Consider the following 25,895-nt stretch of genomic DNA (forward strand, 5'->3'; position numbering starts at 1 on the left):
CATATTTTATTTACTCCTCCCTTCCCTCTCCAGTGTGAGAAGGCGGCTTTTAACCCACTTCTCTAGGGGTTTTTAGATAATACTAGAAAGCTAGGAGCAGTCACTTCTCAAACCCATACAGGTCACCATGGCAGGACCTTTTTTAAGCATTTCCAAGCAAAGCAGCTTACTGAAGCCTTACGGAGTCACAGAGTCAAAGGCCAGCTATAAAAACTCAAGAGCACCACAATATTTTCTATTCACAAGGAAAAAAGCTCCAGTCCATCTTTTTATTTTTTTGAAAAATTTCTGACATTACAGAACTAAACTGAAATGTATTAATTCCACTCTTACATCTCATGACATAACAGAAAAACTTCATGAGCCAAGAAAGGGGGAGAAGCTTATAAACTAAAATATGAATCAGCATTTTAACAGCTGAACAGAGAAAAGGAATTAAAATGCTGCAATTAAAAAAAAAAATCATGAGTGGATGGGTAAAGCATGTAGAACTGAAAATTTACAAACTAGTTAAAACCTGGAATTGCTGACTGCTCAGAAACTACACAGATGGATCATGGGGATGAACAGCAGAAACGGGTAATGAGTGAGGCGGTTGCATTGTCCTAGCTGCTTCCCATTCCACCAGTCTCCGAAGAAAGCCTACAACGAGAACAAAGGTTAAAGGCCTTTTTTAAAAATTCTGTTAAGACAAAATCCTACCCAGTCGTACTACAAATATTTTAAACCCCAAACGTATGATATAATCAAAAGCCAGAACAAACCCACATCACTCACAGACCAATGCCCCGCGCAGCCCACACCATGCCAGGCAATATAGAAGCAGCTGTAGATTAGCAGTGGGCCGGAAGGCCCCTTTGTCATTTAAGATGCCCAGAAGGAATATATTATCCTCAAAGTATGTGCGGCTGCAGTAAATTTTAGATGGTCCTAAATGTTCAGTGGCTCCTGAATGTTGCTTTCCTGCTGGGCCAGGCAGTCACCAGATCTCCTCTCACTCAGAGCATTGTTAGGAGTAGGCACACCATAGTGGCCTCTGTTGCTGCTAGCATGCAAGCTGTAGCTCAGTTTGCCTTGTGTGTCTGAGTGTCTTGTTCTTGAAGGAAGCCACCAAAACATATGCATGGTTAGGCAATTAAGTTCCATAGTTAGCAGGCAAGGAAAGAATTAACCAGAGTCAGATAATAAAAAAGGCAAGCCAGAAATGGTTCAATTTTTAAATCAGACAACTTTTACAGTTGCCTGATGCTTAAAGCCCAAAGCCGCTGTTATTTTATTCAGCCTATGAAGTTTTACCATATTCTAAGCCACGTCACTCTGATCAGATGAGTTCACTGCTCACGAGGCTTTAAATAAGCCGTGCTTCCGCGATCAATTTGCTACTCCAGCATTAACACAAAGGCACATTTTTGTCCACTGCTGATGGGAGGATGGGCAGGGGGAGGGGACTGCATAAATCCCTGATACACAAGGTTCTTTAAAGGAGGACTTCCACTAGCACCCCTTCCCACATTTGGACTGTTGCAAGTTGACCCCACAAGGGCCTACAGAAACCAACGTTCAATAGCATTCAAGGCCCAACTACAATTCAACCAATTCAAGTTATCTAAGAACTTGAGATCTTATCCAAGAGGTGGAGCCAAGCTATGCGAAACTTACCTTTTATGTTCCAAGGCAAACTAGCTGCCCTTTCTATAGGTTCTCCTAGCTCTGCAAGGTGTGTGCATCCACAAGCAGCTCCTCCACTGCTGGGAGAATATTTAAGATGATCCAACCCCAGGGGTGCAGCCAAACTGTGCAGGTCTTTCCCAAAGGATTGTGCCACTATCGGTGTGAAAGACCCTCATGATCAGACCCTGCCCATGTGGCCGGATCATTTAAAGATTCTTCTGCTTCTTTTAGAATGTGAAGGACTACCAAGAAGCCCCAAAGAGCTGAAATTGACAGTCCAATGGGCAGGGTAGAACCATTCAAGGGTGCAATAAGAATAGCTTATGGTGGGAAAAGTTTGTGCAGTTTGTTGTGCTGCAGTTTGGCTTGTACGCTGTTCTTCTAGAACTGGGAAGGGAGTCTGCAGGATGGCCCATCTCACCACCCCACACATATCCTCATAGTGTAGTTTTGCAAAAACTGCAGAAATACATGAGCAAAAATGCTTTCCTCAAATTAAGAGAAAAGGTGTGGTACTCTATTCCCCATGAACCAGCATTTGTGCATTTGTATTGTCTGGCTTTTAGCAGCATGACCAGAGTTATATAGATTCTCTGACCCCTTGCCTGTAAAGAACAGGAGGAAGGGGGTTTGTTAAGTGGAGTTGGAAGAAAACAACCTTTCCTCAATGCCAATTCTGCCCATTTCAGGGCAGAGAAGCATGTGCGTTGTGTGCTGTGATGGCTTATGGTCAACATCTCTCAACTAGATAAGGTAACCAAACCTTTGCTGTTGGTGCTCACTGTGAAGGGGTATCTTGGGGTAAGGGCATAAATTCTGCCAATCCGGGAGAAATTTACATAAGGTTCTTTTAGAATGACAATTTTACTGGGAGCACTAGAAAGCGAACACATAGAGCCCAACATTGTGTCTGCAAATAGTGTTTACTTGACGTGTCTTGAAGCAAGATACTAGCAAATCAAGTTATAACTGAAGATTTCTGCTGCAAGAAATGGACAAGTCATGAATCCATGGATGAGGCTACAAAAGTAATCAGGTTGACACAGAGAGCAGCTTGTTTCAGAGGCTCACTGAATGAGTCTCTGCTGGAGATCAACTTATTTGCATTTCTCTGAAAGGGCTCTGCAATATCCCCCAGCAACCACTTGCACATGGGAGTGAAAATTTATGGGAGGAAAGGGCAAGATTCTAAAAGATGTCAAGAGTGGACACACCATTCATAGGATTCTTGGGAAACCAGTTCAGTAATATATGCTTAGTGTACCTCTGATATAATAAAATTTGACAGTGGAACACCTTTTGCCTACCTCAACATAGAGCTAATAGACATTAAGGGTTATTACAGGCCCACATGGATGCCAGCTGGATAGAAAAAGGGAACATGAACGAAGCTCTGATCTCAATTTCCCACCACTTGGAGCTCCATATCGTCAACACCATTGGCTAGTGGTAGTGCTGCATGAACAAATAGCTTTTGGACAACACATAACCAGACTTGCTAGTCGAGAACAAATTAAAGCCCATTAAGTCAGCCTCTACAGAACACTATAAAACAAGACGGCCAGCCCAAAAACTTGGTTAAGAGTGGACAATTTTTACTTTATGTGGTTACACTACAGAGCAGAACAGTTTTTTTTTTAAAAAAGTTACAATTGTGAAAGTCAAACTGCAGAAACAAAGTACTAAAAAAGACTTCTGCTACTCAAGGAAAAAGGGTTTGACAGAACTGCATTAAGTCAGCCAGTTGATGGCCTCCCCGTCCCCTATGATAGGATAAGGCCAGGCCCTCCCAGCTCCCTGGATGCAAAGAGTTAACTAGTGCAGCCCCAGAATCAAGCCATCAGTCATCATTTCAAACTTGTTCTAGTAACTTTCTTTTAATACAAAGGATAACACAAGATTCTTAGCAGTTCCAGCTGTCACCGTTTCTTATTCAATGTTGCCTGAATTATTATGTTTTTGGAAAGTCTAAGAGAGCTCAAAAAAAAAGGGAAGTGTCTGTAGTGTTCATGTGACAACCCCAGGCTAAAGATCAAGTGAATTTAGGTGCAGACAGAAAGAATGAGCACGTACTATGCTCAACAACAGCACATCATCCTGCTGCATTATCTGTTTTGTCTGCCCGGTTTTCCCACACGGCTTTTAAATAGCCTTTAGTGGAGGAAACAGGCAGCTGCTGGCCTCAAAAGCCCAAGTTGAAAGACCAGAACAAGTGAAGCCAACTGCCCAGCCTCTACAGATTATCACCTCTCAATACAGAATACATGCGCCAGGGAGGGAACATCCATTCAGATGGCCTATTTTGCCATCAGGAGACAGGGGCTTCTAAAACCACATCTATAGGTGTCTGAAATATCCACCTCTAAGGACTAAGTATCAGAAAGCAGAACAGGTTTCAAGTGCTATTTTAGAAGATGCCATAAAGGAAAGCAACACCTGCAGCATTGTCACAGCTGTTCATTACAGTGTGTATGTTGCTCCAGGTTCTCTCACTCTCTTAAGTGGCTAATAAAAGTCTTGGGTGTGGAGAAAGATTGGTATCAGAATCTCCCAAGCTTTTTAAAGGTCTGCTGCAGTTTTTTACATGGGAAGGGTGTGCACACAAAGAATTTTACTTTTTCTACTGAGCAGGTGAGTTGTGTACACTGGCAAGTGGCAGTTTGTACAAGAGCAGGAATAGTATTCAGGGTCTGAACCCGCCCCCAGCACCATTACAGCTCACACCCTCACAATTGTGTGTTAGGTATCAGAGCCTCCATAGGGAAGTTTATATACTTAATAATGGTGTTAGTGCAGTGCAGTAGTGTAGATAATTTTCAAAAAAAGAGTTTAGCCTGGGGGTGCAATGTCAGATTCAACCGGCTTGTGGTCAGAGTTCGGTCCCAATTCAGGCACATCTGTGCATGTTCTCACCATGACAGCTTTATTACAAAGGACAGACATTGAGACAGGTTTGGCCAAAGTAGCCTCTTTGCACAGCTTAAACCAAGGAATTGCAAGTGAGTTATCTTGTTAACGGACCCTAGCATTCCCTGCCCACCCAGCTCCCTCCCCACCCACCTTATTCCATGTAACAATGCAAACAAAACTACTAAAGCAACAGCTACAAGCTACATAATCAAGATCACTACTGGACTCAAACTGATTAATACACTTGCTCAATTGTCTTTGACCTAGTGGAGGTTGCCAGCAAAAAGAAACTCCATCCTAAAGGAATCACAAAGCTCACTTTTCTTTTGAAGTTTTTAAAAAAGCTCTTCCAAGTCTCCTCTATGGGATCCCCATTGCTGAAAAGCAATCTGCTGTTCCTCTAAGGCCACAAGCAGACACTCAGTAAGGAGAGAATCTCTGTTTTTCCGTTTTCAGTTTGTTAGTAACACATGGCACAGCTGAGGTGGTGGAGGCACCCTTAGCAGCAGACACAACATTTAGAGCCAGGAGAGGGACGGGTTTCATGCCAAGCAGACTGGAGACACAGGGGGCGGTCGGAAGAGGGTTGGGGAGGCTGGAGGGTGCGTCGGAGACCCCCGCTGTCGCAAGCGAGGGGGTGGTGGTGGAGGAGGAAGAAGAAGAAGGGGTGGAGGGTTGAGAGAGGTTGATGCTGAGGTGGTCGGGGATCGTGACGGAGGCTGCCTGGGAGGAGGGTTTAGCGCTTTCTAAACTGTAACAGAGGAAAAAAGGAACAAAAATACGGGTGGGTGGATGGGAACACCACACAAAAAGCACAGGACACAAACAGCTTAAATAGCATGAAACTAATCTGGGAAGCTTTGGAAACAGCATAGCCAGAAGAAAGGTGGGATGGGAGAGAATGCTGACTGCAAGGGAATCTCAACATTCTCTTAGGTGTACCATGGTGCACTAATAACTCCCCCACCCCACCCTCAAAACAAAACAAAAATCCCAGCCTACACAACAGTTCCAATCCCAATCCCATTATGAATAACAGCCCCAGGTTTTGATTTCCTCAATTCCAGAAGCAGAAACTTGGTTGCTTCAATGCTGAACTACAACACACATTTTGTTGAAGCTGCAGAGAACTGCCACTAAACCTAATGTAGCTGAAATCCTATCTGTTCCTGACAATATCTTGCAACACACCACTCTCCCTCCCTCCCTCCCTTGCCCATGCAGCTGTCCCTTCAGATTTAATGCAGGCAGGCTGTAGCTCCTGCCAGTATTCAAAATATGCATTTAGGTAGCAAACGAATTCTAACAGTGCATTGTGTTCCACTCCAAGGTTGCCGTAATTATCAGGGAAGTCTTAATGAACAAACCCTTTGTGCAACTGTCAGAGGTTTTAACACAATCCAGTTTTCTACATCCTTACAGTCAATAAACAGCAGGGGAGGCTATTCCTCATCTAGCCAGAGGATAATTTTTGTTTTAAAAAATGGTTCAAAAAATGAATAAAACAAGCCAAACACCCAAGGGAAGGCTTTATTTGTGTTAGAATAAGGAAGAGGTTGCAGATGGTAGGCACATCTTTTTCAGATACAACATTGTGGTTCTCAGTTAGGTTTTCCTGCGTACTGAACTACAGCAAGTGGAAATGTAGGCTGCTTCTAAAGAAAAGAGCCATGTATTTTATTTGAATAGCAATTTCAGGAGCAATCTTCCACAATTTCATTTGTTCATGGGATTAAGCTTCAACAGAGCACTTGAGGAGCTCCACTGAAAATTGGCAAAAGAATTCTTGGAATGCCCGGAACACTGAGATTATGACCACTGTTCTTAAATGAGTTTCTGAACTGAATGAATTTTAACCAATGTTACACCAGTAACATGCAGCCCAGTAAGAGCTGAACACAAGCAGCAATATCATCAGTATCATCAAAATGACCCACACTCTATCCCCATCTTGAGACCTATATGCTCCAGAATCTGGTGTTTGAAATGACTGGTCCTCCTAGCTTGAACCAGCCTTGACAACCTGGGATTTCTTGCAAAATACATTTAGCAGTTCACATCAAGTAGACAGGATTTGAAGGACAGTTGGTCAGCATGACAGAATGTGAAACCCTAAGGATGGCTGTTTATACAGCAGTTCCCTTCCCCTCAATATTTTATACTGTAACTTTGCAAGCAAACTCTTTTTACCTGTTTTATGTACAGCATTTAGGCTTTTACACACTATAAAAATACCCTAAGCCCTTAAGGAGTTCAGAATGGAGGAGTACCTATTAGCAATCTCTCTTACACACAATTTTTTCCAAGTGTCATCTAGCCGCTTACATAGCAGTCTTCTTTCTTGCAGGCCATAATATATCAACCAATGTATAGCTAACGGGTTGCAGCTTGCCACCACAATGCAAAAATACTGTGTCTGTGCACCTCCAAGAAGGAATTCTCAACTGCAGAAACTGGCTATCTGTAAGCAGCAAGTCACTGAATGCTGCACAGAACTTCAAATTTGGTGGCAGAAACTTCCTAGTTTCTGACTGGTACAGCTGGGGAACTAACCTGAAATCAACTATTTCCTGAGCATCCCAAATGGCCACTTCTTTGAAAATTGAGGTGCTCTCAACTTCCTCAGGGCAAAGGATCAAGGAAAATGTAGCAGGGTTGCTTTAAAAATCATAGCAGATACGTATTTGGGAGAGCACCTACTTGTACAGATGTTGTGTTTTGTTATTAGCCAAGGGGTCATCTAATCCAGCCCCCTGCAATGCATTAACTCATTAGTGGGCAGTTTAGAGAGCTGAAAGCTCATAGGCAAGCCTAACTTTGCTACATTACAGAAGTAAGGCATTGGAGCCAGAAGCTAACCCATAGATTCTAATCATTGACCTGTCATTCTGCAATGAACACTTTAGCTACGTTGGAAAGAGAGGGAAGAAATCTAGGACATGAAATGCCAGCTGCTCATGTCTGGGTTTTTAATTATTGAAGTCAATGCTCTCCATTAAGCTGATGCTTTCACTTTTGCCTTATGAGATCATCTGATCTGCTCAAATGCTGCAGAGGGCCTCTTGCCAAGTAGGCTTTTTAAGGACAGGGCCCAAGGAGCAGCCACTGTTTGCTGCAGAGAACTGCTGCAGCCCGTAGCTGAGGGTTTTGCTGCTAGCAAGAGTACTCAGGGAGAAAGGGAGCTGCTGCAGCCTTTGCAGTGCAGAAAGCTCCACCCCTGGGGCAGTCCCAATTCTTCCCTTTCCTCTATTAACTACAGTAAACTGGGCTGCATAGCTTCCAGATCTCAAAAAAGGCACCAGCTGTATCTGGGTTTTTTAAAGGAACAGTTAAGCATCTTATTTTTGTACAGGCTCAGCTTAGCAGCAAGACTCCAATTTAGTCTACCTTGTTGTAGACACAGGACTTTCAAGAAGCAATATTGGTTGGCTCTGTAACAAACCAGAAATATTCTAGTAAAAAGCCTAAGCGCTGTCAAGGAATGAGCGTTGCATATCCCATTTATTTCTATTCTCCTTCCTCCATACCAACTACTAGAAGGTCAATGGATAGGTCTGGTGCACAGGCTGCTTTTGCACCAGGGAAGTGGGAAGAAAAAAGGTGGTTTTGTTCTATTTCAGCTCAGAGAAACAGCCTTTTTCAAAATGTTGCCCTGATTTTAGTCATCTTTCACGTTCCCCAGTTCTGCCAACTCATACATGCATTACCAAGCAGCATGCCATTTGAATAGACTTACCTGACATTAATTAGATATTGAGCCAGGCTAATGCTGGCTGCAGATCCAGTTATGGTAACCTGCCTGTCAGTAGATCCTTCCACTGGATTGGCAATTTTGATCTGCGCCCCAGACATCTGGCGAATCTCATTGATCTTGGCGCCCTGACGCCCAATGATGCATCCAATCAGCTGAGAAACAAAAGTTGATAATGGTCAAAATGGAGCTTAGGATTCCAAAATAATCATTTTGTCCTGCTATTCTCTTTTCAGGTCAAGTACAGGCCTAACCTCTGGGAAGCTAGTTAAATTCCAACTCATTATCTGATTAGCATATGCCTACTTCTGTGCTTTCACTATCAGGTAAACATTTGTTAACTCAAGAATGATACTTCAGGTTATTTCCAAAGAAACATAGTATCTGTGTGCCAATCTATGCAAGAGTCATTTGTACTGACAACTCTTTATTTATTATCTCATATTGCAGACACTATGCTCACATGCTTGTTCTCTGTGAACCTCAAGATTTCCACACATTAGACTCTGAATGAAAGGCAGATTGAAAGGCTTCTACTGCAATTGTTCTTTCTCTATCCTTGATGCAGCTGTACTGAAAACAAGCTTTGCACCACTAAGACACTCTGGATACTATTATTTGTGGCCAATCTGAATTTGTCAGTCCGCTTGCTCTGGAAAAGGTGAGAACACTCATTTTAGATGAAATCTGAGAGACCATCCAAAATCATGACTGCAGACCAAGAAAAGAATCATCAGTCTGGTCAAGTTCCCTTTATGCTTAGGAAACATTTTATCTCCACAGTACCTAAAAATGCGGAGGGGAATCGAACTTAAAACTCTAATAAAAATTCAGTTGCCTGTCTAAGATCAAGTTTGTCTTCTCCAACTTTTGTTTGTTATAGGAACAACTCGTGAAAGTCCCTTTTCTGGATCTGAAGTTCACCTATTAAGACTGTTCCCTACAGCATTCTTTTTTCTTTACTAGAATCCCCAGTCATCCACAAATACCTAAATTTTAGAAGTCAAATCTATACTCAGGATCTCTTTAAAGTCTTAATTCCAAGTACATATCTCCTTCCATATGAACCTACTCGGACCCAGACATCTTCATGTGTCTCCTCAAAGAGAGATCCAGAGGATGGCAACAAAAGAACAGGCCTTTTCTGCAGTGGCTCCGTTTGGGGAATGCTTCCCCAGAGAGGTCTGGCTGGTGCCTTCATTATACACATCAAACACATTATACACATTTGGGCACCAGGTGAAAACACTCCTCCTTCCCTTGTGAGAGGAAGGATTATTGATTTGCTTTGTTCTTATTTTTTATTATGTATTTTGTGTTTTTTATATTGTAATTTTATGTGGTGAACCACCCTGAAATCTACAGGTATAGGGTGGCTTACAAATTTAACAAATATATAAAATGCAATTTTGTTAAAATGGAAGTCTCTTTTTAGAGAAAGCGAAATCTTACATGCTTCACAACACTCCCAGCAGTCGCTAGACTACCAGACTACCTTCTGCTCTACAGACTGCCGTAACAATATTACCCAGAGAACAGAACCTAATACCTTGTTTGTAAACAAAAGCTTGGTGGTATAACCACCCATAAAGTAAATCTGTGCAAACAGAGCACAAATTCACTAAGGTCCAAATAGGCACTCGAGCCTTTTCTTGGGCTACTTCCTTGACAGATTAGAGAACTGGGCAAAAACTGGGCAGATTAGAGAACGACCTTGACAGATTAGAGAACTGGGCAAAAACAAACAAGATGAATTTTAACAGGGAGAAATGTAAAGTATTGCACTTGGGCAAAAAAAAATGAGAGGCACAAATACAAGATGGGTGACACCTGGCTTGAGAGCAGTACATGTGAAAAGGATCTAGGAGTCTTGGTTGACCACAAACTTGACATGAGCCAACAGTGTGACGCGGCAGCTAAAAAAGCCAATGCAATTCTGGGCTGCATCAATAGGAGTATAGCATCTAGATCAAGGGAAGTAATAGTGCCACTGTATTCTGCTCTGGTCAGACCTCACCTGAGTACTGTGTCCAGTTCTGGGCACCACAGTTCAAGAAGGACACTGACAAACTGGAACGTGTCCAGAGGAGGGCAACCAAAATGGTCAAAGGCCTGGAAACGATGCCTTATGAGGAACAGCTAAGGGAGCTGGGCATGTTTAGCCTGGAGAAGAGGAGGTTAAGGGGTGATATGATAGCCATGTTCAAATTTATAAAAGGATGTCACATAGAGGAGGGAGAAAGGTTGTTTTCTGCTGCTCCAGAGAAGAGGACACGGAGCAATGGATCCAAACTACAAGAAAGAAGATTCCACCTAAACATTAGGAAGAACTTCCTGACAGTAAGAGCTGTTCGACAGTGGAATTTGCTGCCAAGGAGTGTGGTGGAGTCTCCTTCTTTGGAGATCTTTAAGCAGAGGCTTGACAACCATATGTCAGGAGTGCTCTGATGGTGTTTCCTGCTTGGCAGGGGGTTGGACTCGATGGCCCTTGTGGTCTCTTCCAACTCTATGATTCTATACTTCTGTGGTGGCCTGAAGTAACCCCGTGAAACTGCCTGCAAAAATCTAACAGACCATTGTATTGTTTCAATTGTTCTCATCTGCGATGCTCTCCCAAGAGCACAGAGAGGCCCATGCACTGCTGCCAGCTGCATCAGATTTGGTTGCACCCAGTTTTCTATGTATTTGTATGCTCAAGATTTCACCACACAAGAATCCACATGGCGCCCTGTGAGGGGCTGCACATCCTGCATCCCTCCACCTGTTTCAATTAACCTGTGCAACTGCAATGAGAAAGTACAAAAGTTCTCTCTCATTTCAGGTTACAGTCAGGAATCTTAACCCAAGAGCTTCCTTCAAAACAGAAGAGGCAGTAGCCTGGGTGTCCCCATTATGGTATTACAGTCCAATTGCAGTATTACAGTCCTTGCCAAGTGTAGCAGTGCTGTGAACTCTGCTTTGTCCCTCCACGTGGAGGGCAGCTGTCCAGAGCGTAGGACAGGAACAGTGCTGTAACTCCTTGCCGCAGGACTCTTGGAAGCAGCGCCGGAGCCTAGGCCCATCTGAAAGTTGCACTCTATCCCATCTGCAAGCCACCATTTCCTAGAATTCTGCATCTCTGAAAAATACTTACATCATTTGGAATGGTGAGTTCATGAGAAGTAGTTTGAGCTGATGCATCCAAACCTGCTGAGACACAAAAGAGATCGAGACCAGTTTAATGAAAGGCCCTGCAAGGGGGGCGGGCACTGAACAGAGGCCAGACCGGTCAGGCTAGCATTTGCGGCAGGAAAAACTGCTAACCTGAAGAGTTTCTCAAACAGGAGAAGAGCGAGATGCAAGATGTTAAATCCAAGCCCCTCTTCCTAAGCACCAGGGTTAAAATCAATTGGCAGGTTTCACCTAACGAGCCCCGTCAGCACAAGCCATGCACGAGGGATTCCCCTTGAGCAGTGGGGCTTCTCCCCCCTCATCTGCATATACCCCTGAAATTGGCCACAGGGGTGGGAATAACCCCCAGAGCAATGCATGGGGAGAGGGGAGATCATTCTGTCTTAAAAGTTGCAATGATCGCTCTGCTGCGATATACGCCACAGCACAATAGTAAACTCTACCCTCTGGCTGTAAGGCAAGCACCAACAGAATGGTTTTTATTCGGCCAGGGTGGGGGGTGAAGTAGTGACTCTGTTCAAATAAAGAAAGAACAAATGAGCCAGGATGACCTTTTTACAGAGTCCTACAAAGCTGTAGCAAAGACAGACCCCCAAACAAACATGCATTCTCATCTTCCCATTTGTGCCTTATAGTTGTATGTCAATGTTCTTCTTGCTTCAAAAACATCGCAAGAAGTGGAGGAACACATTTGCATTGACCAAAATGGAGAAAGGGTAATGCCACAAAAAGCATGGTCCAACCTTTAGTTTTATTGGTCCAGTGTAGCTGTTTATAGAAACACTTGTGGTTGACCTACCACCTTCACAAGCAAACGAACTGGTTACTAAATGAGAAATAAGACACTTCATTCATTCTATTATGCCCTGCTCTCCAACAGTTTCCAGCTAGATTTCTTTGCAAGAGAAGGAAGGTTTAATAAGCCTGGCCTTTGCACCTAACACTACTTTGCAGTTCCTTTGTACTATATGGGTTAGCAGAATTTGCTGCCTGGGAAAGAATCTCCCACCAGTATTAACACACAATAGAGTTAACTACAGGTTTGTTTGTTTGTTTGTTTTTTTCAGTCATTACCCCAATAGCCTTTCACATCTGGAGAGCTGGATTCAACGCCTGTCAAGATACAAGGGACAGTAAGTGTGATGGTCCTAGCTGAAGCCCTATCAGGCTTTCAGCCACAAGACAAACTATTACACAATTTGGCACTAGTGTCAGGATCGCAGCAGCTGGAAGGCAAGAGGTAACTGGCAAAAGCTGTTGAAAGGGTGAGGGAAGGAAAGCAACATGAAGACTCTACCTAATAAGCAATCTGATCTCATTTCAGGGCAGCGAAATCCACCCTCACCCCAACATGGTTACCTATGGATTTCTTAATATATATATAAGTAAAATAATGGCGCTTAAGCCAAGCATCTGCACTAAAGGCCAAGTGAAGAAAGACTCTTGGACTGGTAGCTTCTACAAGAAAGGAGGAGTTTTCATACCACTGAATCCAGTGTTGCCATGAGACATTGGAAAGTGTGACTGTTGCATTGCCAACTGGTGCAGCTTGGTCAGCTAGAAAGGAAGAGAGAAAGACGGATGTTAGGAAATTCGGAGGCTTACTTGCTTAGCATACAATTTAAAGGAAAACAGACACTGCAAGCTGAGCATGAGGTGCTGCCCCTTGGGGCAGGAGTTCGGGAGAGGGAAAACTGGGTTAAGGTGCAAGCGCTTCCCTGAGCAGAGATGGGTGCAGACAGAAGGAAAGCACCATGGGGCGTGAGGCCAACACCCATCTCAAGAGTCCCCTGGCTCAACAGAAGGCATCTGCAGTGAATTGTGACGAACACTAGGAGACAAGCACGAACAGGCAAAGTAACACAGAGGCTGGTTTGCAGTGGTGCTTGGGACTACACCATGCAGGACTCTGTCAAGCATTTGGAGGGGAGAGGTATATCATGAGGAGTGACCAGAATGGAGTCAGATGCTCTCCCCAGTATTAAACAGTGCAGTTTTCTAGCTCTCTCCCCTACACCTACTTACCCCAGCCCCACCCTTGCCTGATCTAAACATGCTATGAGCAGAGATCAAATCCCTATGTATCTTTCACTGAGAAGCTGCAAGTGCTGCATCTAGCTCAAATACCAGAAGGTTTGGGTAAAGAAGGAAAAACATCCTTTTACATCAAGCAAAGATAGCTAATGGCTTTATTAGAAGAAAGCGTGCCAAGGAAAGGCACCCCAAGCAAAAGCCCCACCACCTCCTAGCCACACCTGCACAGTGACTATACATGATGCAGAGTATCATGTTTGGAGACAAAAGCAAAGCAGAAGTCTGAGGCCAGCCTCTCCTCCACCACCACGGTGAAGTGCACTACACCAAGATGCCCTATGCCCTGTACCAAGAACCACAATGACAGTATACCATGGAGTTTTGTTTTGTTTGTTTGGGGGGCTTTACATCAAATTGGGAGGGAAGAGGGGAACTGAAACTTGGAAAAGTGTACCAAGCTTTGCTGTGCAAGTGTGTCACAGGCTGGCAGAAAAAGGACAGATTAAGATTGGCTACACAAAGAAGTGCTGAACAAAATTTGAGGATCGTTTTTGGTCAGATTTCAGCTTCAAATCAAAACAGACTTCTAAAGCTGCTTGTTGAGAAAGCATGGAGAAATTTTGAAGGGAGAAGTGGGGTGATTTCAAGACAAGAAGTGTAAACAAAACTTACATCTGGCTGTGGAATGGCATACTGTCCTTGAATGGTATAGGCCTACAAAAAGGAGGAAAACAGTCCTATTAAAAACCATTGGACAGCCACCCAGTGACAGACAGATTTCAACTAGCCAGGAAGCCAGAGAGCTGAGGGGGGAGAATTGTTGGTGGGGAGCCTGAAGGCAGGCAGTTCTCTTAAGGGGGCTGCTTGAATTTGCTAGTGTGCGTAGTGTGAGAAGGGAAACTGGTCCCCACCACAAAAAGGATTATAGTATTAGCAGCTGGTTGTTGGTGAAGATTTGTTGTGTAGTGGAGGATTGGACAGTGCTACAAGCCCTCCTGCCCTAGGCATACTCCAAACCAGACCTCCTATGCCTCCAACTGCTTTTAAAGCTAAGAGGAACCAGCTGGGTGTTCATCCCCACCCCACTAAGTCACCCCATCAATCCACACGCCTAGGAACCTGCAGTGGACAATCTACAGTCAGGTGCTGGATGGCAGAAATGCATCTGGAAGAATAGGGAGAGAGAAGCAGCCAAACATGATGGTTCTGGGGATTAGCCTACTGAAGTGACCCAGCAAGGCACTCACTGCATGGGGACTTGCTTAACACTAAGTGAGGCTTTGAGGGCACAAGTCTCTCACCTGCAGGCCAGGGGCGGGGGGGAGTGCAGCCCAGGTTGGAATTGACGAAGCAGTTACCACCTGCAGGGCTGACTACTGGCCTGCCAGGTAGTGTTTGGTGGCCTTAATCCAGTTCCCAATGAACAGGAGTTCACAGCACAAGCCGCCACCACCAGTCTTGCCACCCTTGTTGGCAGTCTCAAAGAGGCCAAGGATTGAATGGGCCATGGAGACTGAACTCCCCTCTCACCTCTTGAGGTGGTCCCTCCAGGTCAGAGTTGAGGCACATTGATGGGGCGGTGTGGGGGTAGCTTGCACTGCCGCTGCTGTACCTGTCCTGTGGATAAATAGAGGACTTCAGTCTCCAGGGCTGTCAATCCAAAACCTTTCGCCAACACCAAAGTCATATAAAACTTACTCTGATCAAGGGCTAACCTGTACTAAAGACAGACGCTGGCTTACTCCAACTCATGTCACATCAGTAGCACCAGACAATGCGAGATTTCCCAACTGCCGGCACCTTCAGGGGCAGGGGGGCCTGCACAGGCAAAAGGAGTCTTGCTCTCTAAAGGCATAACAGGGCTAACCTGCCACAAGACCAACCTCAGGATGCAAGTGAGGTTCTGCCACTATATCTTCAGTAACCTCCCATGTGCCTTTCCACTGCCAATTAACTGCCTAGCAAGCTGTCAAGAGCCTCTGGGAGGGTAGGTAATATGAATGGGGCAGGAAAGAAAAGGGAAGGGATTGAGGCAAGAACAAGAGCACGACAGCACCTTTCCCCCAGCAAGAGGTATCAGCCAGATAGCCCAATATAAGTGGCATGTGAATGTATAAGCACTGGGTGAACTACAGCCAGCCCTGTCCAGGTGCTGCCTCTAAATTTCTATTACTGACTGAAACTATCCATTAACACTCTGCTCTGCCATTTTTCACTTTCACAGCCAGCATTTACAGCAATTATACCCCACCCGTTAGCCAAAAAGGCTCTTAGACAGGCTTGCAAATATTTGCTTAGTTCACCCCACCAAACTCACTTTGAAGCTTCTGCACTGTTGGTATAGCCTTCTTTAAAAAAAATAATACAGGTGGGCATTGAGGCACTGTGCTCAAAAGCAGTCCAATGACAAAGTCCCCAGAGTGTTCCGACTCCACTCCACATACTTATGCAGAAGTCTTTTCTGGGCATGAAGTTCTGAGAGGCTTTAGCTTCTCAAACCCTCATGCTTCAACCTCACGTGAGATCTATCTGCCTAAAACAGTTGCAAGTATCTGCAAGTCCAGCTACAACTTTAAAATGCCTTGTAGGATCTATCTGAACTCGCACAGCCCACTCAAGCACACGTTTCAATGAAATCCATGGTAACGGTAACAGGATTCCAGCAAGCTGAGAGACTGAAGTCCCATCCTGCAATGGCCGCAACAATGCGCTGTTTTAACAAAAATTTAACACATCTGTATCCAACCTTTCTGTGTACTGGAAGCAATTACATAATAGCACTGGGAAGCGAGTCAGATCCAGTATTATTTGGCATCTCTTTAATGTGTCCTCCCCAAATTTTAGTTAACAATCAGCATTTAAATCATCCTTAAGTCATTACCATCTAGTAAAAGGAAGTAATTCCAGAATGTTCTGAATTTTGGATTCAGTATCATAGGATTATCAGCCATATCTCCACCTCACATTCCCAATCCTCTAGGTTCCAGTTCTCCCAACACCTGTCCTTCTCGTTATTCAGCCCCTGCTGCTTTAGAACAACTGTTCAGAATAATTCAAAGCCTACTGCGATCAGCCACTAATTTGAACACTGTCTTAAATTGAAGGCCAGAAAAAATTGTGGGCTGACTTGTGGTCTTATATCTGAAGCAAATTTCAAATTCCAGCTAACTCCCCCAACCCACACTGCTGACTACGATTCCCAAAGGACCTCAGAGCCTGTTGAACATTTGAAAGCAGCCTCCAAAGAACAAAACCAAAGCAGCAGAGGTAGCACTATGCTGGCCAGATGGGCAGCACAGGTGATAAAGCATGCAGAGTGGTTTGATGTGTGCTGGCAGTGTTGAAGCTTGGTAGGCTACTATATTATTGCCCCCAACCCATGCCCAACAAGAGGAATGTCCTTACCTGACCGCCTGCAAAGATGACAGGAGAACTGGATGGCTTGGGTCGGTAGGGGATGGTGACACCCTTTGGGGGAGACTAGATTATAAAAGAGTAAGAGGAAAAACATGGTTAATTATAGAGACTCTGGTTAAGCATCTGTCACAGAGCTATATGGGTCAGTTTATTAGCTGTCTGAACTGATGAGCTACCCACTTCACAGTCTTCCTCATTTGATTGGCACTGCTGTGGAGGCAGTAGTGTCATCAAAATCCGAGACACAAAGCATTGATTTCGATTTCTTCACAATTTTCTCACATCTGTGGTTCTAGACGTGCAAGGCAGGCTTCGCCGAGGTGTCATGGGCAAGTGGGCAGAAGGTCAAGCCACTACAACAAAAGGAGGGGCATGCACAAGACCACTTTGCAGGGTCTCGGGTTGAATCAGACTGCAGTTATTTGTTACATCAAGTAATCACCAATCTGAGCTTTTTGTGAGCTGCTCACATTAGATCAAGGATTGATACCTCCAAGTGCACCTTCAGTTGTACTGCAGGTGTTGCTTTCAGGCAGCCTAAACTGCTTTTATACTGACTTGGCTCTGATGGTTCTCTTCCAGGAAATACTGTGGACACGAACCCACTAAGAACCAATGGTTTCTTTGAAAATATCCAGTGACCTTCGCATCACTTAAAACCAAAACTACACCGCTACTAGGGAGAGGCAGCTGTCGGTGTAAGAATCCTGTAGCAACTGTTCCAAATCTAGAAAGCAGCTGGCCACAATCCACAATCCCTTCTGCTTGTCTCAAAAGCTTTTAGCAACAATCCCTCTGTAGCCTCTCTCGTTTATTTGTGCATTGTGTGTGCATTTACTCATTTTAATCTCGCATCTTAAATAAACCAGGTCACTCCACCATTACTCACCTCCAGCATGACCACACAGATCTGTTTGACGCACTCAATGATGGACTGTGGAATCCCGGCAATGGTGATCGCTCTCTCAGTTGAGTTGGGCAACATGTCTCCAGCCACCTGGACCTGTGCCCCCGTGCTCTTAAGATTAAAAATACCAAGTCAGGTTTCCAGCCTCATGTTTAGTGGCCTCACAGAAGGACACAATCAAATAGCAATAACTTAGCTTCTTCTCCAAAGTGATTTAGAACTAGTCATGAGAAGTTAGTGCATTACAGAAATCACAAGATCTGTTCCAGCATACTATCCAGTGTTCTTAACAAGCCCCTGAAGTCCAGCTTTCATGAGGACAAATTTATTGAATTTTAATGAATTTTATAATGAATGATTTTAGAGTGTTGTTTATGCTGTACTTTTGTATTGTTTTATTGTTGTTAGCCGCCCTGAGCCCGGCTTCGGCTGGGGAGGGCGGGATATAAATAAAATTTTTTATTATTATTATTATTATTATTATTATTATTGCTCTCAAAGCTGCATAAATAAGCTAGGAGGTAAATACAAGGTTTTGCAGGCACCATTGTTACTGAAGACTGGACTTGTCAGACAGGATCATTCAATCCTGTATGACAGCCACAGGGAAAGAATCCCACAAGTCCTATCACTACAGTGCTTACTTTCTATTCCACAAAGGTGGGGAAAAGATAGTAGTAGTTAAAGGCAAATTTTGCATTTAGGAACAAGGAGCTTTAGATAAAGGGAAGATATAGGAATGGAATAAATCTGAAAAGAAAGCCTATGGGGGGAATTATCCAGGAGAAGAGAGAGGCATGCACCCTTGGTTGAGGCAGGAAATGAACTAATGGAAGGGCTTCAAGACTGAAAGCCAACCAAAAATAACTTTCTTCTTTCCTCTTAAGCGGAGGAGGATGGGAACAGAGAAAGCAAACTCCATAATGGATACAATCCTAATCAAATGGAAAGGTTAGTGTAGGTTTGTGAGACCAGGGCCAAACATTAGGAGACAATAGTTCACCTATGTTTAACACTTTGCCACAGCAGCAATGCTGAACTGGCAATTGGTATCTGTAGGCCTGCAGCTGACGTTAAGTAGGAGTGCTTACCAACATGGCATTCTGCCCAGAGTACGTAGTCAAGACAATTGAAACCAACTGCAAATGGATAGCTAAAATGAAATCTCTATTTCTAGGCTAGCTCAATTTTAAAGTGGTGCAAGAGGCAGAAATGGGCAATAAAAATCAGAATTCATTATATTCCACCCTAAACACTCATGGATGGGCTGAAGCACATAATGAAAATGTAGCCTTCTCCTATGCTTTGGAGAGTAACTTATATTTTTGAGGATTCAGTTATGTAAAGTTTTAACCTGGCCTATACCACTTAATATGCCACGTAGACATATTTATTGTTCTGAAATGTTTCAACCCATGCAGCCATTTGTTTTTAAAATGAGGGTTTTCAATCAAATAGAACTAAGGTCTCTCCCAAGACTCAAATTGAGAGAAATATTGCACAACCAAGATACATGGAGGAAAAGCTCTAAATGGGCCCCCAAAGGTGAATATTAATAGTTATTCTATGCTGATACAGTAGCTGAAGTATTAACACTCCAATGTCTTCGCATTCATAGCACCAATGGATTTAATTTGGAAAGGGGGATGGAAAGAGACTGATTAGGTAATGTGGTCAATACAAATCCCAGATGCCAGCCTTGCATATAACTCAACTTCTTTAAAGGTCTTAGTCTGCCGCTTATCTGGCAATAAATTGACCCTGGAGATAAAGGACGGGAGACCAAAAGGGGAACACAAACTTACAAAAAGCACCTGACTCCACTGCGCTTGGCTCCAGCCGCTCTTCGTCTCAGTTTCATGAGCACTAAATATAAGCAGCTGTATTAAGCAGGATGACGCAGAGTCTATGTGTGGCATTCAACCTCAATACATTTGGCACAGGGCTGGGTCGTGGTGAAGGGGAACGAGTAGCATTTTGTAACACACGCAAACTTCACAAGTCTAAGTACACACCTCTCTTATCTCCTTGATCTTGCAGCCTCCTTTTCCAATGAGAGAGCCACATTGGCTGGCAGGTACCACAAGTCTCAGAGTGACGGGGGGCCTGCTAGAAGCCGTGCTGTTGGTCATTGAGCTGCTGATGTCCTGAAAGCACAAGTTAACAAACTTCAACTATCAAAATTTCAAATGGAGGTTGAAATTTCAAAATGAAGATGCCCAAGATACCAAAAATGTGAGGTTCCGGCAATGCATTCACTTTATAGAGGACCAAAGAGTCCAAGTATTTGTGCCATCATTATAGTCCATCAATTTGTTATCTATGCAGCACTTATGTTTATAGCAGGGTTCACAACATACTGCCTGCAAATGCACATGTGCCGACAGTAGCCTTCCCTGCTGCTCACTAGGCCCCCTTCCCCCATTGAAATTAGGCTTGAAATAAGTATTTTATTGCAGTCTATAGAATAGGTCACAATGTGTGCTTGGTTGTGATGGGTATACAGTGCCCACAACAGTTTTTCCGGTTTGCAAGTGTGCCCACAGGCCCCAAAACACTGGCAACCTCTGGTTCACAACCGCTTCTGCTTAGGAAACTGTTCTCATATAGTCACAGCCAGAAGCTGTATTGATAAAAAATTTAAAATATGGCTAAACTGCTTAATTCACCTTGTTCTTCCACAATATCCTGATGACTCAATTTTCCTGCACCATAAACTCCTTGATGGAGTATGAGTAGAATGCAAAAAGCATGCTCATTAATTGTTAATAAGCCACCTTGGGAGCATGAACTGGAACATGTACAATTTTCTTAAGCTTAGTTATATTCTTAATAAGGAGATATACTTTATGGTGCCCTTGGGCTAGCTAATTAACTCCCCCATGTACTTTTCCAGAGATTTCTCTTATAGCATGAACCATGAATACAGTGGGTGTCTAGAAGCAAGCTCCTATCCAGCAAAAATCCACAGAGTAGATACTCTCTGCATCCCAGAGGCTGTCCATCATTCTACACTGTAAGAAAGTGAAAAAATTGCTGCAGCCAGATGTCAACTCTAAACCGGTTCAGTAGAGCCAAGCCTGCACAACATTCATGAAGGCCTGGCACTCAAGAAACAAAAACCCTCTGTTAGTGCCAGAGCTTATATTCAGTATCTTTCATACATTGGCTATGATGTAAGCCTTACAAACAGCACAGCCTAAGCATCTAAACTCAATAGCTGCAACAGCTATTCTGTTAAGCAAGCTGCAAATCTCCATGCCAGGAGCAATAAGACACCATCTTTCACAAGTCAAGGACAGAAGCTCGAACCTTGTGGGGGAGGTAGGGAAGCAAAAAGTGTTCTCGGGTTACTGACATTCTGCTAATGCTCAAGCACTGAATTTCAAAAGTTTAAAGAGGCACAGCTTACCACAAATCATACAGCTGCGGTTAAGTGAACAGGCATTTTGCTTTAAGAGATATCACTAGAGAAGTACCTTCCCATCTTGCTAGACTTATTTTAGCTTGCCAGAAAGTCAATCTTATGCTTCAAACTTTGTTTATTCCTATAGTGTTCTAATGAAACAGCAGGGCGAATGAACTTTGCAAAAAATATAAGATCCTAAGTAAATGATGACTTCAACAAGCTACTAATTTGAAAGGCAACTGAAAACCAATTGCAATTTGGAACATTGTACCAGTCCAAATTTGGCAGTAAACTTGTAACTGAGCAACATAAAAAGTGAACTATTTGCCGAACTTGGAGAAATGCTTTAAGATATGAAGTTCTCTATATTATTGAGCAACGATCAAATTGTTTTAATCAAGACAGCCATTCCATTGCTATACTACCAAATTATCAAGATTAATCCCCATGCTCCAAAATTTTCTACTCAATGGAGTCCTAGAGTCCACTGTGTAGAATTGAAATTCCATGTTCCCACAAAATGTGGTGTATGAGTAAATAAAGCCCATTTGTATTTCTCATTGTTTGCAGTAAAGATGGTAACCACATTCAATACTGCCAGAAACGATGGGTCCATATCATCACCTCCAACACAACAGCAGATGGAACACACATTATTCAACCCATAAAAAGGGGGGGGGGGTCACATACCTCTTCCAGTTTGTCAATGATCATAGCAAATGCTTTGAAAATTGCATTAGTGGGTCCAGCAAGAGTGATAATCCGTTCTGGGCAGTTCCCTTCTGAGATGTTAATGCGAGCACCACTCTAAAAGGGGGGGAGGGGAACGGAGTTATAGAATCAGAGTTGGAGGGGACCCCAAGGGCCATTCAGCCCAACCCTCTGCAAGGCAGGTCAAAGGAGACTCCCCTTTCTAACTCTGTCTCTTCCTCCCACCACCGTTTGATTTTCTAGTAAGACAGCCATCCTATGCACACTTATTTTGGAATTAAGGCTCAATCAATTTATTGTGATTTACTCCAAATAAATATGCAAAGGATAAGGCTGCAGGTTTTAGTGCATCAGGCAGATCAGAAGTACCTAGTAGAGATACTGCCAAACTGATAAACACAGCTTTCAGAAGTTGAGATACAAATAGCTGACTGGTTGGGTTTTTTGGAAAGTCATAAATTGCTATGTTCAAGTAGATATTGGGTAGGAATAACGTCTTTTCTTTCAAACTGACTGCTATCGCCTCAGTAAACTGTTTCTACCAGGTGAGGAGCCCCTTATTGCCATATTTAACTTTCCCTTGATTTGTTTTCACTGCTCTTATCCCCAAGAACCTACCTCTTCACGCATCTTCTTTACAGATTCTCCTTTCTACACACAAACACACAGAAAAAAGAGAAACTGGTTATTACTGTCACTAATCTGAATTAAGGAAAGAATATAATAATTACACTGGACCACTCACCTTCCCAATGATGCTTCCAACCTCCTGAAACAGCAAACATAAGAAATATGTAGTTCTCAATCATTCTGACAGTCCAATATAAGCCCACCCTTCAGTGTATAGACAATATTCGGCTTATACCCACCCTCTACGTACAAACAAGCCTTCATCTGCATAACTAACAGTGCAAATTTGGACATTTAAAAGTTGAATGTAGCTTCCCTACTAGATGGTGCTCAGGGCAGCTTTATATTTGATTGAACAAAATATTGTAAATCTCTAATTAAATATATTTTAAGGAGGCAGCTTGGTTGTTTTTCCAAGACACACCCAACCAACGTATTACAATATTATATTCTCCACTGGGGTTAACTGAGCGCTCTACTACAAAGAACATGGTACGCCAAGAGCAAACTGATGTTTTAATTTGATCAGACAACTGGGTTTTCCAAGGCATTTACTGTGACCTAGTTTCAGTCTGACGCAACCAAGATGAGGAAAAGCAAGTACCTTCCCATGCATAAGTAGGCGAATAGTAAGTGTGACATTTAAACCTCCTTCGATAACACCAGTGTCCATCTTGAGCTGTATTCAGTTAAGTCAGGCTTGAAAGTGGTCAAATCTTTGGTCGCTGGAAGGAAAATCAACCTATAAAATAAAAAGATTATCTTGTACTGTCGCCACACAAGAATTAACTCATTAATACTGTTTTCTGGCAATATCTGAACACTTTGGTGTCCTGTATTTGTTCTTTTTTCCACACTGTACAGGCCTCAGCATTACATGTATCTTGCATTAGATTTAATCTGAGGAATAGGCCCAGTTGACTGTCACCGACAAGTTGTCAAAGCCACAGATTTGCATGTGCTTACTGTCACTAATCAGTTGATGCGCAGAAGTTTACACCTCCTATGTGTTTATTCACAAACTGGTCAGGTAGTACTTAGTAGCCAAATGTGTTAATGCCCATTGGAGACTACTGGTTAAAGACGATCCCCTGAACGCTCATGGCACAGAATAGACATATCCCCTTGAACAACTTGACCTCCTCCTTCCTTTGCTAGAAGGAGAGATAGAGATCAATTGTCACTTTCAGTTTCCAGTTCCATTGCTCAGCAAACTACAAATAGCTTCAGCAGACGCACTTCCCAGTCACTTTCACAGCTTCATCTGCACTATTTTTATTTTTTTTCAAAATCCGTCTATTTTGACAAGATGTATGCCTGCTGCTGAACTTCATGGTTCTTTTTGTCAACTATAAGTAACAAGAACCCCATTACCCATGCCACGAAACTTAACTTTAACCATGTAAAGTAACAGCTTTTAAGCATGAGCAGAGTGTTTTTTCCATACTACTGAACAGTGACAGGAAGTCACCTTTTAAGTAGGCTTAGGGGTAATTGACTCATTAGAGAACATGATGTCATTTTCAAAGCAAGTGAAAGTCATATATATAAAAGTCATTCTTTCATATATATGAAGAGAAAAAATAACAGCAAGCAACTTCCAAGCTGAAATCTTTTTTCTTCTAAAAGAACTATAAATCAGATAATAAAATAATTTTTAACACTAATCTAAGATCAAAAAGCAAAAATCCAAATAAAAGACTTAACTCTTAAAAGTCACCACTAGTTTGCTGCTTCTGCAACATTGCGCAAGTTGGTACCTATCTTTTAACAATGTAAACACTGAATTCTTATTTATCTCAACTAATCCATTTAACTTCCAATATTCAGGAAATTTATTTACAGGGATTACTACCTACAATAACACCTTGAACCATGTCATCGATTTTAAGTCAAAATGTATGGAAAGGAAGGTTGTCAACCCTAAACTGATTTTGGTTTTATAAAGAAGCCACATAGGCCAATCCTCCAACCACCGGAAGCCTAAAGTTGCAATTTTTCTTTAAGTTACCAGTGAAGTTCCTATTTGCAGTATTTTACCTTCCCCAAGGTCTCAAACCACCTCCCACCCTAAAGCTGCCCACTCTAATGAGCAATTATAAACTTGCAGATCTGCACCTTGCACCAACTAAGTTTGGAGTCAAACCTATTTCAGACTCGTAGAGGGGTCGAGGGTGAGGGGAACGAGTATATTAAACGGATCTCACATCCTCATACGAAAACTACTTTTTTATTTTAAAAAATCTCCTTCCACCGGGCAGTTTAATAGAAACAGGGCTCTATTTTAATTTTTATACTTCTATTATTAAAGCTCCGCTACAAAGTTCTCACAATGACTTTCCGCCAGTGGAGAAGAGCTGCCTAAAAAAGAATCGGAGGGAGAAAAAAAGTAAGAAGGGGGCGCTGTATAGCTGGCGGGACGCGTTTTGAAATAACACGACGCAACTGTCCTGTTTTCTCTTCCCCACCCCTCCCGCTCCCCGCCCGCTCCAGCCATGAGATCCGCCCGCCCGCTGCTGCTGCCGCCGCGGCCGCCGGCCTTGCGCTTGGGCCCGCGAGCCAGGCCTCCCTCCATTCTCTTACTCACAGCCGGCCGCCTTAGCGTCAACCTCCTCCTCCTCCTCCCCCCCGCTCAAAGAGAAATCCCCGCCCCTCTCCTCCTCCTCCCCCCGCCATCACTCTCCCTCGCGCGCAAGAGGCCTGGGCCCACATCCCGCTCGATGTGACGCAGCAAGAGCGCCCCCCCAACTACATACATACACACGCACGCAGCCATCCAGTCCACTGCGCGCCCCCCCTCAGCCGCGTTCCACGCGGGGCCCGCTCCTCCCCGAGACGCAAATGGCAGCAACAGCGCCACCCCTCCCCCCACCCACCGACTCCAGGCGCTTCACACGCACTCGGGTGGGACCCGGCCGCAGTAGGCCGCAAGCGCATCCTCGGGCTCGCGTAGCGACCCGGCCCGGCTCGAGGCGCAGGGTTGGCGGAAGAGCGCAGCTACTCGAGGCCGGGGATTCGGAAAGGGGGGGGGAGGAGAAGGGGGGGAAAAGACGAGTACTTTCCATGGGGCGGTGGGAAGCCCTTACCTGGCGGGGTGGCTAGGCCCGGCCGCTCACGCGTTCGTTCGCTCCCTCGCTGGGGCGGGGAAGGGGACGGGACGGGGGGGAGCGGGAGGAGGGAGGGCGGGTGGTGCGCGGGTCTCCGGGGCGGGCGGAGGGAGCGGGACGGGGGGAGGGGAGGAGGAGAGAGCCGGGGCGGGCGGGCGGGATGGCGGCGGCGGGAGG

General features: G+C 44.0%; 1 protein-coding gene across 19 annotated transcripts; it reads right to left on the bottom strand.

Annotated features, from left to right (window-relative positions):
* Positions 1-255: 255 nt before the first annotated feature.
* On the bottom strand, positions 256-25,853 carry PCBP2 (poly(rC) binding protein 2). 19 transcript variants are annotated; one of them, XM_080994760.1, is made up of 15 exons: positions 25,698-25,851; positions 23,216-23,353; positions 22,727-22,750; positions 22,600-22,632; positions 21,961-22,077; positions 19,877-20,008; positions 17,844-17,972; positions 16,943-17,017; positions 15,068-15,154; positions 14,210-14,251; positions 12,988-13,060; positions 12,578-12,616; positions 11,466-11,518; positions 8,318-8,487; positions 256-642 (listed from the first exon to the last, which is right to left on the bottom strand). In XM_080994760.1, exons 2-15 carry the CDS (start codon positions 23,282-23,284, stop codon positions 606-608), a joined length of 1,080 nt encoding a protein of 359 aa, XP_080850886.1. In that variant the 5' UTR covers positions 23,285-23,353; positions 25,698-25,851; the 3' UTR covers positions 256-605. The 19 variants fall into 19 exon arrangements, with proteins under 19 accessions (XP_080850886.1, XP_080850885.1, XP_080850887.1 ...); XM_080994759.1 differs by having other exon boundaries at positions 11,466-11,521; XM_080994763.1 differs by lacking the exon at positions 256-642 and adding an exon at positions 3,246-5,332 and having other exon boundaries at positions 25,698-25,852.
* Between the last annotated feature and the right edge of the window lie 42 nt (positions 25,854-25,895).

The sequence above is a fragment of the Podarcis pityusensis genome (genome assembly GCF_964106645.2).
Source record: "Podarcis pityusensis genome assembly, chromosome: 2".
Lineage (NCBI taxonomy): Eukaryota > Metazoa > Chordata > Lepidosauria > Squamata > Lacertidae > Podarcis > Podarcis pityusensis.

Excerpts from the sequence above, each read along its gene's own strand:
- PCBP2 (XM_080994752.1), bottom strand. The coding sequence starts at position 23,284 with ATGGACACTGGTGTTATCGAAGGAGGTTTAAATGTCACACTTACTATT. Across the intron at positions 15,155-16,942 it reads TCATCTTTGCAGGCGGTCAG|GACAGGTACAGCAGCGGCAG; the intron begins GTAAGGACATTC and ends ATTTATCCACAG. Across the intron at positions 5,333-8,317 it reads CAATATCTAATTAATGTCAG|TTTAGAAAGCGCTAAACCCT; the intron begins GTAAGTCTATTC and ends CCTCTGTTACAG.